This window comes from Procambarus clarkii, chromosome 16, assembly GCF_040958095.1.
Source record: "Procambarus clarkii isolate CNS0578487 chromosome 16, FALCON_Pclarkii_2.0, whole genome shotgun sequence".
Classification (NCBI taxonomy): domain Eukaryota; kingdom Metazoa; phylum Arthropoda; class Malacostraca; order Decapoda; family Cambaridae; genus Procambarus; species Procambarus clarkii.
Genome location: NC_091165.1, coordinates 32,732,728 through 32,745,965, shown reverse-complemented (window position 1 = coordinate 32,745,965; position 13,238 = coordinate 32,732,728). Strand labels below are relative to the sequence as shown.

General features: G+C 42.9%; 1 protein-coding gene across 2 annotated transcripts in view; it reads left to right on the top strand.

Moving 5' to 3' along the window:
- LOC123760109 (uncharacterized) overlaps positions 1-13,238 on the top strand; it is a 109,382-nt gene that overhangs the window by 35,032 nt on the left and 61,112 nt on the right. For both annotated transcript variants that reach the window (XM_045745592.2, XM_069325424.1), the window contains exon 3: positions 668-2,367. In XM_045745592.2, coding sequence (XP_045601548.2) covers positions 668-2,367 — 1,700 coding nt within the window. The remainder of the gene's footprint in view (positions 1-667; positions 2,368-13,238) is intronic.

Below are 13,238 nucleotides of genomic sequence, written 5' to 3'. Positions count from 1 at the left end.
GTGAACAGCGAAGTGCTGTGAACATCTTGAACAGCATTGATTCACTGATGTCTGAACATTGTACACAGTCTTTATCACAGTCGGGCTCTTCTGTAATACTATCATGGCTAAATAATACCAGAATCACATATATTTTGACATTCTTAGGGGATGCTGTGGTCACAAGCTGAACAGCAGTGCTGTTAGCTCATGCTGTATACACAAATCTTGGTTGCTTGCTCAGTACTGAGGCTCTCACACCTGGGAATGTTGCCCATGATTTAAATAAAAAATTGTGTGTGTTTACTTGAACCCCGAGGAAGGAGATGTGAACCCCGTATAGCCCCGGGAGTTTTGAATGCTACGTAATGCCTATGAGCGTCCTGAGGTGCCTTGCGCACCACCGATCTAGTGCCTCAAGGCACTTTGTACTGTGCAATAGTCAATTTAAGATTTTTGTATGTACTGCTCATTTTATCTAAAAGCCTTTACATACATAAAGTACATATAGAAAGGATAGCACATAAAGTGATATAATACAGTATATGGTATGACATTAGTGTAATGTATTGCTGAAGCTTGCCATTATAAGCAAGTGGATATTAATGATTTCAGGAGATTTTTTTTGTCATATCAATGTGAAAAGTAAGAATATTATATTAATATTTTTCTTTGTTGTTTGTGGCAGGAGGAGGAGGGCGGTGGAGCCAAGAGGAGAAGAGTGGAGTAACTGAGGGTGAGGTAGTGAGACCATCACATTCTGTGGCCATCACTAATGGTGTGGTAGCAGTTAATGGTATACACAAGGCACAGGCAGGACACCCTCTGCAACCTGTTGCAGTCACATCTCAATCAGGTGAAAGACATAGTGAACAATCCCTGCTTAACAATAACTTAATTGAGGAAAAGTGTAATCTTAGGTGTGTTGATGAAAAGTCTTACTGCCTTTATCACAAGTTTCCAGCCAAAGTGAATAATAATGTGTATCCTGAGAAGGGAACCTCTGTCAAGGATGGGATGGATGAATATTTCCAAATGCACGCCTCTCGCAATCCCGGCAGGCAGCTACCGCAGCACCAGCAGCAGCCCTCGGCCAGACGCAACGAGTTAAGTCCAAGTCGGGATGCTTCGAGATATAATGATCAACTCAATCTTCTCAATGGTGAGGAGGAGGATGAAGATGACGGCTGTATTTATACATATAAGGGGGAAAATTTTGAGGCTAATCTTTCCCATCTGATTGATATGTGCCTGAGCTGTGGCTTGCCAAACACAGAACGAAATGCCGATGAACGTGGAGCGTTGGCGCACAGGTTACGCTCTGTACGGCAAGACCCGCCCGAACAGAACAACCTATTTTCTCCAGATATGGATTTTTTAGAAATGGATTTTGACCCAGGGCCTAATGGTGATGGGGATATAGACTCTGACTGTGAAGATAATTGTGTCGATGAGTGTGATAGTAGATTATTAAATAGAGAACATGCTGCTGCCTTTAGTGTTGCTGGTGCTTTGAATCCTATAAGTGTTTTAGATAGAAAAGCTAATAATTATTGCTCCGAAATGAGAAACCTAATGTGTAAAAGGTGTGAGTCTAGTATATGTGATGGTAAAATTGACAATGTGGCCTTGAATTTGAGTGTACATGAAAATCACTCTACACTTAATATTGGGAGAGGTCCAGATTCTGGTTTAGATGACAGACCAGGTACAAGAAATAGTCCGTTAAATGTGCCAAGAAATGGAATGAATGTCCCAAAAGATTTGAATGTAGAACTAAATGAATTCTGTGATGTAAGAGGTCAGGTGATGGATATGCCTGCTCCTCTGGCCCAAGATGATGAATACGACCCACCTGATAATGACAGTGTGGAAAATAATTTGGGCGACGCCGATATTATGGATATGATTGATGACTTTTGTGAAGATGCCGACGATGAAGACGGCGACGACAGTAATTCCGAGAGATACGAATTGGGAACGAGATTTTCTCGGCCCGGTGGAAGTGGTGACGCAACATTGCGAGAAAGAGAAGACCGAGGACCAGGACATGGTAGCTTTAGCAAAAACATAAATAAAACTACTAATAAAGCCAATAATAATAATCTTGGTTCTGTCTCTGCACCAGAAGTCAGCCCAGCCAAAGAATACAGTCCTCTGGAAAAGTTTGGTCGTAGCATCAGTTTCCATAACCAGCTATCAAGTCCAAAATATGAGAATGTTTGTTTTTCTCATCGACCAAAGAAAGCAGAACGGCCTTGTGAAGCTCAGACGGTGAGAGCCGTTCCACTAGAGGCAGAAACTGCTAACCTTGAGGCGTGTGCAGGCAGACTTCAGCGACGCGAAAACTCAGTCTTCAACATCCTCTCTGATCCATCATCCTCTCAGGTACTATTCTTAGAATTAGTACATTTTTCTTCATTAATATATATATATATATATATATATATATATATATATATATATATATATATATATATATATATATATATATATATATATATATATATATATATATATATATAATATATATATATATATATATATATATATATATATAATATATATATATATATATATATATATATAATATATATATATATATATATATATATATATATATATAATATATATATATATATATATATATATATATATATATATATATATATATATATATATATATATATATATATAATAAAATGTATAATACCACTTAATTCATATTTTTTTCCCCACTTGCAGTATACATTAGTTGTATATGTGTATGTCAGCATGGTATGTTCCTGGTATTAGGTACTGTATATTAGTCTTGGTTTACCAGAGACAGCATGAACTTTTCTTTTTGACATCAATAATGGTTCTGTTTTACCACAATGTGTCCACACCAAAACATAATTGTCTGCTCAATCACAACATACCAGCTACGGGTTTTTTATGTTAAAACATTAACACTATCGAGCGCGGCGTGTGAGCGCCACAGCCTTTGATGTCATGGGGCGGATGTGCGGGCGAGCGTGCGTTGACGCCTAAATGTGTGTATTCGTTTCCGTTTTCTCACCTTAATTCTCGTGCTACGTCGTTCATTTTGGTATCATTGTGTTCGCAATTAAATTCCCTGCAGGTGTATATGCATATAATGTCCAAAAGCCTGACGAGACTCCCAGAAGCAAAGCCTAAAGTTACCCGTGAACGAGCACCAATTTGCACACCACAACCAAATGTGTATACTTGTTCAGTTTGATAACATCAATTTTCATGTTACATCGCTCATTTTGGTATCAAATTGTTCGCAATATAAAGGCGTGCATTGTAAAACTAGTCTCATAATAATAGAGAAATAACTGGAATTTTAACAAATATTTTAATTTTGGAAGCTCATCATCATCACAATTATTTATATCTTTCCAGTGTTCTGACATCAATTTTTGTGTTACGTCGCTCATTTTGGTATCAAATTGTTTGCAGTCTAAAGGCACACATTTTAAAACTAGTCCCATAATAATAGCACAATAAATAGAATTTTAACAAATATTTTAAAATTGAAAATTTAGACCCAAAAACGTATTTATAATCTTGCAAGTGTTCTGACATCAAGTTTCATGTTACATCTTTCATTTTGGTATCAAATTGTGCGCACTCTAAAGACGCTTATTTTGAAACTATCCTATTACAACATCCAACACCCTGATACAACATCCTGAGGTCGATCTGATAAAAAATGAATTTTATACAAATATTTTTGGAGTGGACTTGAGTCCTGTCCACGGCTAGGACTTGAGAGAAAAAAGTGGACGTGATCGGTGTCCAAAGTGAGCGATAGTGTTAGTGTTATTTTAATAACCCAAACAAATATTACAGTTTCATTGTATATGCTGGGATCTTGATAATGATCTTAAGACATTTTGTCTTGGGAGCCTCCAGTGGCTCCCTGAAGCTATCTTGCTGTTATTGCTCCATGCAAATGGATTACACCAACACAGAAGTTGTGTTTGGCCTACTGGGGACCACAGCCAAAACCTGGACCCATAACAGAAAGTGAGCAACACTTCCTCACCCCACTGGAAAACTATTCAGAAAGTCAGTGAAGCTTAACAAGCAATTAAAGGCATAACAATGACCCAAGCCTCAAAATCGCCAAAAACTCTGCAAACGATTCATAAAAAACAAGAGAAACATTCAAAATTAGTGCAAGACTCATAGTACCTAATGCCACCACCAGGTGGCCCGGCTTCTGCACAAAGCCATCTTCTTTGCTCAGTTCATTTGCTGGTATACAGCTGACCAGTACTGTTCTGGCTCTTTCACATGTCACAAGCCCCTTTGCTTAGAGCTATGTGGTGGCCATCCTTGGACTTGTTACTATTGTGGCCATTTACTTTATATGCTGTTCTATATTTTAGTTTTCGCTGCATGTGTTTTCTATCCGGCTTGTTGTGATGGCTAGGCTTCTGTTATGCTTTGGACTGCATACACTGTTATGCTTTGGACTGCATGCACTCTGGGGTCCTTCCTTGGGTGCCCGATAGCACTTCTTCTGCACTGACAGGTACATCTTTTCTGGTGTATTCAAGAGTTTGTCCCCTGAGAGGCCAGGCCACTGGGGTGGAGAGCCTCGCTTAGGGATATTTGCACGAGTCATTGACCTCTCTGTTAAGACCTAGGCAGAGAGTATTGGTTGTCCTTTGACTTACCTTGTAGTTACCTTGGAGTGTTTCCGGGGCCGAGCGTCCCCGCGGCCCAGTCGTCGACCAGGCCTCCTTGTTGCTGGACTGGTCAACCAGGCTGTTTGACGTGGCTACTCGCAGCCTGATGTATGAATCACAGCCTGGTTGATTAGGTATCCTTTGGAGGTGCTTATTCAGTTCTCTCTTGAATACTGTGAGGGTTCGGCCAGTTATGCCCCTTATGTGTAGTGGAAGCGTGTTGAACAGTCTCTGGCCTCTGATGTTGATAGAGTTCTCTCTCAGAGTACCTGTTGCACCTCTGTTTTTCAACGGGGGTATTCTGCACATCCTGCCCTGCCTCCTGGTCTCATGTAATGTTATTTCTTTGTGCAGGTTTGGGACCAGCCCCTCTAATATTTTCCACGTATAAATTATGTATCTCTCCCGCCTGCATGCAAGAGAATACAGATTTAGGCTCTTTAGCAGTCCCAGTAGTTTAGATGTTTTACTGAGTGGATTCTAGCAGTAAAGGATCTCTGCACGCTCTCCAGGTCAGCAATTTCTCCAGCTCTGAAAGGGACTGCCATTGAGCAACAATACTCCACTCTAGAGAGCACTAGCGTCTTGAAAAGTATCATCATCGGTATAGCATCTCTGGTGTGAAAAGTTCTTGTTATCCAACCTGTCATTTTTATTGCAGTTGTGACGGCTACTTTATTGTGCTCTCTAAAGGTAAGGTCTTCCAACATGAGTACACCAAAATCCTTTACATTGCCTTTTTGTTCTATGTTATGATTTGCCTGAGTTTTGTACGTGGTTTCCGTTTTTATATTTTCATTTTTTCCGTAGCGCACGAGCTGGAACTTATCTTCGTTAAGCACCATATTATTTTCTGTAGCCCATAGAAAGACCTGATTTACGTCTGGAAGTTTGCCGTGTCCTCTATGTTGTCTACTCTCATAAAAATCCTAGTGTCATCTGCAAAGGATGATACAGTGCTATAGACTGTGTCCTTGTCTATGTCAGATATGAGGATGAGAAAAAGTACTGGAGCAAGCACAGTACCCTGGGGGACTGAGCTCTTCACGGTTGATGGACCGGATTTTATTTTATTGACTATTACACATTGGGTTCTGTTAGTCAGGAAATTGTAGATCCATCTGCCTATTTTTCCGGTAATTCCTGTAGAACGCATTTTATGTGCAATAACACCATGGTCACATTTGTCAAAGGCTTTTGCGAAATCTGTGTAAATTACTTCAGCGTTTTATTTGTCTTCCATGGCATTTAATGCCATGTCATTGTGGTTCAGCAACTGTGACAGGCAAGAGCTCCATTTTCTGAAACCATGTTGTCCGGGGTTATGGAGATGCTGTGATTCCATGTATTTTGTGATCTTACTTCTTAGCACTCTATCCAAGATTTTTATGATGTGCGATGTTATTGCTATCGGTCTGTAATTTTTTGCCTCTGCCTTATTACCTCCTTTATGGAGATGTGCTATCTCTGCTGTTTTTAGTAATTACCTAAGTGTAATTACTAAAAACAGCAGAGATAGCTCTTGCTATCTCTGCTGTTTTTAGTGTATCAGGGATAATGCCAGTATCTAAGCTTTGTCTCCAAAGAATGCGAAGGACCTGCGACAGTGTTTTTTTAAGCTCTTGATGAATGTGGAGTTCCAAGAATCCGGGCAGAGTGCATAGACATACTGTTTATGGCTTCTTCAAAATCTAGTGGGGATAGGGTAACGTTTGATATATGATATGATGTTGGTATCACATCCATGAAAGATTCATTTGGGTTATCAATCTTTAGTGTGTTCAATGGCTCGCTGAAAACAGAGTCGTACTGCTTCCTCAGTATCTAGCTCATTTCTTTGTTGTCATCAGTGAAAGTTCCATCTCCCTTTCGCAGGGGCCCGATACTAGATGTGGTGTTTGATCTTGATTTTGCATAGGAGGAAAAGTATTTCAGATTTCTCTCTCTTTCACTGATGGCCTTTTTGCTCTCTTTGCCTCTCCTGGGTTTTGTATGATTCTTGTAGCTTTAGTTCAATTGTTTCTATTTCTCTACTTAACCTTCTTTGCCATTCTTGAGATAGGGGTGTGACTCTCAAGTTGTTCCGCGATTCGTTTTCTTCGCCTATATGGGGAACGACGTTCTTGTTCCAATCTGCATCTCTTCCTCCTTTTTCTTAGGGGTATGCGGTTTGAGCATATTTCTAGTGCTACTGGGCATATTTTTTCCAGGCACTGGTTCAGGTTTGCATTTTCTAGCTGTTCTTCCCAGCTTATTTCTGTGAAGTCTTGGTTTATTTGCTCCCAGTTTATCTGTTTATTATTTTAGTTGAATTTGCTGAAATCTCCTCCACCGGGAATTGGGATTGGTTTTGAAGGTCTATTCCCCAGCATGTTCTCCTTCGTAATTGGTTCTACTATTTCCTGGTTTAAGGCAAACCTGTCGCACATCCATAGCAGGTCATTTGCATGTGCCTGTTCATTTAGGCTACTCCCTGGTATTCTTTCTGATATAACTGTGTTAACTAGGTTCTTCCATTTCAGGTGCCGTAGGTTGAAGTCCCCAAGCAGAATGATGTTCGGGGCTAGATTTGTGAGGTTTTCCAAGCAGTGCTCTATTTTCATTAGTTGGTCTTTAAACTGCTGGTGATTTGCCTCCGGTGACTTATATACAAGGACAATAAATACATTTAAGATCTCTATTTTGATTGCTCTTTTGACTTTAATGTTTCTTTGTATGACACTGTGAGTGCTGATAACCTGGTTGTTTTGGCTGTGCTTGGTGTCTGTCTTCTGGCACGTGGCCTTGTATCCTGCTTGTCCTGCTTGGCTAGCTGCCTTCAGTCCCTGGTAAATCCCTTCATGGGGTTGCTAGTGTGGTTAGTTCAGCTTGTCAAGTCTGCACCTCCCCGAGAGGGGGAGGGGGTCCTGACCTCACCGCGCCGGCTGCATAGCACTTCAGTTCGTAAGCTAATGTCAACTGGAACAGACACTTCTCTGGGCTCAGTTTCCTAGCCGGTGTTTGCCTTCGTGGCGCTCACTGCTGTGTTTTGTGTTGTAATTACCTAAGTGTAATTACCTAAGTGTAGTTACAGGATGAGAGCTACGCTCGTGGTGTCCCGTCTTCCCAGCACTCTTTGTCATATAAAAAATGACATGTTTCTGTCCTGCCAGGGAATTGAAACCGGCTCCCTTGGTTGCATGCCAAGAACGTAGACCACTATGCCATAGGTAACATAGTAAAGGTGGTCAAGTAAAGGTGTTGTGCGGTGGTCAGGTGTTCCTCATCAGTACCGGGGCTGCATGCACTTAGAGGCTTCCTTCCCTAAGCGCCCTGTGAGTACTGCCCCTGTGTGACAGGGTTATTTTCCCTGGGGCGTTTGGGAACCATTCCCGTAGAGGTTCTTGCTGCTCGGCATTTGCCTCGCCCTTGGGGCTAGCTGGGGCTTGGGGCCCTTGTTTGGCCTTGGGTAGGGACTGGTATTGTGCTGAGTGGCACAGTTGGTGGTGGGGCTTCAGGCTTGCCGCTTTTGTTGCCTTCCCTAGTTTGTAATTGACACTTAGTGTATTTATGCATCTTTTCCGGATCTTGGTACCCTGTCTGCATCTGCTCGGGATTTGGTTTCTGGCCTACCTCAACGACTGGCTGGTGTGGGCTCCCAGTCGGTCCACTTGTCTGCTCACAGGGGATGTTGTTCTTTCCAGCTCGCCGGGTTCGGGTTCCGGGTGAACTGGAGAACAGAACTGGACATCTTCACATGGTCGTAGCATCTCCCATTTTCTGTGGTCTGTGGCGCCCTTCCCTGCCTGCGAGACATTCGCAGTAGATGCCTTTCAGCATGACTGGTTGAGGTGGAGTTACCTCTACCTATTCCTCCCGGTCCAGCTGTTGCTCTAGGTTCTGGCTCGGTTGGAGTCCTTCCCAGGGTGAGTAGTCCTCGTGGCCCCTTGGTGGCCGGCCCAGCCTTGTTTTCTGGTGCTGCTTGCTCGGTGTCTGAACCCGGGGCATTTCTCGCGGCTCCGCCTCTTTCGGCAGGTCGAACTTTGGTTCGGTACGTGGCTGGTTCAGCCTTCTCATCTTGATCTTCACGTCTGGTCTTTTTGACGTGGGTGTATCACCGTCGCCTTGGTGATCAGGTGGCTTCGTTGATGGTGTCCCACCTGCGAGCTTCATCTCGGCGACCGTATGGAGTTTCCTGGAGTTTCTTTTCGCCATTTTCTTGCACTTCGTAGGTTGTTTTGTCCTTTCATGGCTTTCAGGACCGTCATTGATGCTTCTTCCTGTCACCTCGTATCGTGCGGTGCTGGCAGAGCCGCTCCAGCTTGCGTTCGGAGTGGACGTCACATCCGCCTCGTTCCGTACACTTTCTCGTGCTTTCTTTCACCTCCGGTCTGCTCATGCACCGCCTTAGTCGTCCTGGTCTTTGGTCAGGGTGCTCTCTTATCTTTCCTCTCCTCGGTTTGTGGTGTCCCCTTCAGTTTAAGTTTGTTTTTCCAAGGCCCTGTTTTTGTTGGCATTACCCTCTTGGGGGTCGGGTTCGGGGTGCTTCCTGCCTGCTCTCCTCCAGCGCAGGGTTTTCTGCTCTTTTGATACTGGTGGTAGGTTTGTACATTTGCAGCCTTCTCCGTCTTTTCCGGCGAAGGACGTGACGGCAGCTTTCCGTAGGGGTCCTTGGGTCTTTGATGCTTGGTTGGTTCGGCCGGGGATGCATCATGTGTTGTATCCGGTTGCAGCTCTTCTCCGTTACCTGCATGTCGTGGCTGGGGATGCGTTTTGGGTTGATCCGGTTTCCCTCATTCCCTGTTCCAGGGCCTGGGTCTCCCAGGTCGTCCGCAGGGTTATCAAGTCTAGCCATCCTGTGGTCTATCCTCGCGCCCGTGCTGTTCAGACGTTTTCAGCTTTCGCTGCCGTGTTGGTAATATGTCTTGGGCTCATTTTCGGCACAGGGATTTGGAGGTCGCACAGGTTCCTGGCCATAGAGACAAAGTGGAAAAAATGCTCAAGGAGCTCGGTAAGAACAAAGCAACTGGCCCAGATGGCGTTTCACCATGGGTTCTGCGAGAATGTGCATCTGAGCTCAGCATTCCACTTCACCTGATCTTTCAGGCATCCCTGTGTACAGGAATCGTAGCAGACGTGTGGAAACAGGCTAACATAGTTCCAATCTACAAAAGTGGCAGCAGGGAAGACCCCCTCAATTATAGACCTGTATCATTGACAAGTGTAATAGTGAAAGTATTGGAAAAATTAATCAAAACTAAATGGGTAGAACACCTAGAGAGAAATGATATAATATCAGACAGTATGGTTTTCGATCTGGAAGATCCTGTGTATCGAATTTACTCAGTTTCTATGATCGAGCTACAGAGTTATTACAGGAAAGAGATGGTTGGGTTGACTGCATCTATCTGGACCTAAAAAAGGCTTTCGACAGAGTTCCACATAAGAGGTTGTTCTGGAAACTGGAAAATATTGGAGGGGTGACAGGTAAGCTTCTATCATGGATGAAAAATTTTCTGACTGATAGAAAAATGAGGGCAGTAATCAAGAGGCAATGTATCGGAATGGAGAAATGTCACAAGTGGAGTACCACAGGGTTCAGTTCTTGCACCAGTGATGTTTACTGTGTACATAAATGATCTACCAGTTGGTATACAGAATTATATGAACATGTTTGCTGATGATGCTAAGATAATAGGAAGGATAAGTAAAATTTAGATGATTGTCATGCCCTTCAAGAAGACCTGGACAAAATAAGTAGATGGAGCACCACTTGGCAAATGGAATTTAATGTTAATAAATGTCATGTTATGGAATGTGGAATAGGAGAACATAGACCCCACACAACCTACATATTATGTGAGAAATCTTTAAAGAATTCTGATAAAGAAAGAGATCTAGGGGTGGTTCTAGATAGAAAACTATCACCTGAGGACCACATAAAGAATATTGTGCAAGGAGCCTATGCTATGCTTTCTAACTTCAGAATTGCATTTAAATACATGGATGGCGATATACTAATGAAATTGTTCATGACTTTTGTTAGGCCAAAGCTAGAATATGCAGCTGTTGTGTGGTGCCCATATCTTAAGAAGCACATCAACAAACTGGAAAAGGTGCAAAGACATGCTACTAAGTGGCTCCCAGAACTGAAGGGTAAGAGCTACGAGGAGAGGTTAGAAGCATTAAACATGCCAAAACTAGAAGACAGAAGAAAAAGAGGTGATATGATCACTACATACAAAATAGTAACAGGAATTGATAAAATCGACGGAAGATTTCCTGAGACCTGGCACTTCAAGAACAAGAGGTCATAGATTTAAACTAGCTAAACACAGATGCCGAAGAAATATAAGAAAATTCACCTTCGCAAATAGAGTGGTAGACGGTTGGAACAAGTTAAGTGAGAAGGTGGTGGAGGCCAAGACCGTCAGTAGTTTCAAAGCGTTATATGACAAAGAGTGCTGGGAAGACGGGACACCACGAGCGTAGCTCTCATCCTGTAACTACACTTAGGTAATTACACTTTGGTAATTACCCATTATTTTGTGAACGTATCTGCTCCTGGGTGTTCTTGTGTTGCTTTGGGTTGCAGCCTGTTGTCTCGACTTCGTGTTGCGGAGTTTGTGGCGGCCTCTTCCCGGGTCAGCCCTTTCTTTTTCTTCTCTTTGGGTATATAGCTCCAGGGAGTCGTGGGGCTTCCCTCGGAAAACCAGTGTTGAATGTAATGAAACGCCATTTTCTGGGTGAGCCCCGGAGGCTCCCTGGTGACCCTCCCTCCCACTGGTCGGCAGTTTTTTCGCGTTTGTTGAAGCTCAGCTTCTGAACTGGGATGCTATGCAGCCGGTGTGGTGAGGTCTGGGGCCCCCCTCCTCCTCTCAGGGAGGGGGGGAAGGCTGCGCGGAAGAGCTGTGCAGCAGTAAGGTTACGTTTGCTTGTTTGCATGTTTCCTTGGGATATTAGTGAGTTCTAACTCTGTTCGGTTTGTGTTGTTAATTTCTTACCATGTGGGGTTTGTTTTGTTATGCCTCTTTCTGAGTGCCTAACCCCGGTCGATGGCAGATAAGGAAAAACCCCAACCACAAAGGGGTTTTCCTAGGGCCATTGCTCCCTGAAACCTCTATGAAGGGGCAAGGTTCTGGCTCATGGTCCCTGGTAGGTCTGAACTCCATGGCTAGAGTCCCAGTCTGATATAACATACATTAGCCTGATAAGCTTCAGGGAGCCTCTGGGTGTATAATTGGACATTATACATACACCTCCGGGTGTATAATTTTTCTGGGTGAGCTTCTGGGGCTCAACCAGAAAATGGAATTTCATTACATTCAACTCTGGTTTTTTGCGGTGTGTAATTACCTAAGTGTAGTTATAGGATGAGAGCTACGCTCGTGGTGTCCCATCTACCCAGCACTCTGTCATGTAACGCTTTGAAAGTACTGACTGTTTTGGCCTCCACCACCTTGTCACCTAACTTGTTCCAACCGTCTACCACTGTTTGCAAAAGTGAATTTTCTTATATTCCTCCGGCAGCTTTGTTTCGTTAGTTTAAATCTATGACCTCTTGTTCTTGAAGTTCCAGGTCTCGGGAAGTCTTCCCTATCGATTTTATCAATTCTTATTGTTATTTTGTACGTAATGATCATATCACCTCTTTTTCTTCTATCTTCTAGTTTTTGCATATTTAATGCCTCTAACCTCTCCTCGTAGCTCTTGTCCTTCAGTTCTGGGAGCCACTTAGTGGCATGTCGCACCTTTTCCAGTTTGTTGATGTGCTTCTTGAGATATGGGCACCATACAGCCGCTGCATATTCCAGCTTTGGTCTAACAAAAGTCGTGAACAATTTCTTTAGTATTTCTCCATTCATGTATTTAAAAGCAAATGTGAAGTTAGAAAGTGTAGCATAGGTTCCTCGCACAGTGGTTTTAATGTGGTCCTCAGGTGACAGTTTTCTATCTAGAACCCCCCCACCCCCCAACCTAGATCCCTTTCTTTGTCAGAATTCTTTAAAGATTTCTCACATAATTTATAGGTTGTGTGGGATCTATGTTCTCCTATTCCACGTTCCATAACATGGCATTTATTCACATTAAATTCCATTTGCCAAGTGTTGCTTACTTATTTTGTCCAGGTCTTCTTGAAGGGCATGACAATCATCTAGGTTTCTTATCTTCCCTATCATTTTAACATCATCAGCAAACATGTTCATATAATTCTGTATTCCAACTGGTAGATCGTTTACGGAGACAACGAACATTACCGGTGCAAGAACTGAACCCTGTGATACTCTACTCATGACATTTCTCCAGTTCGATACATTGCCTCTGATTACGGCCCTCATTTTTCTGCCAGGAAATTTTTCATCCATGTTAGAAGCTTACCTGTCACCCCTCCAATATGTTCCAGTTTCCAGAACAACCTCTTATGTGGAACTCTGTCGAAAGCCAGATAGATGCAGTCAACCCAACCATCTCTTTCCTGTAAAATCTCTGTGGCTCGATCATAGAAACTGAATAAGTTCATTACATAGGATCTTCCAGATCAAAAACCGTACTGTCTGCCTAATATTATTTCGT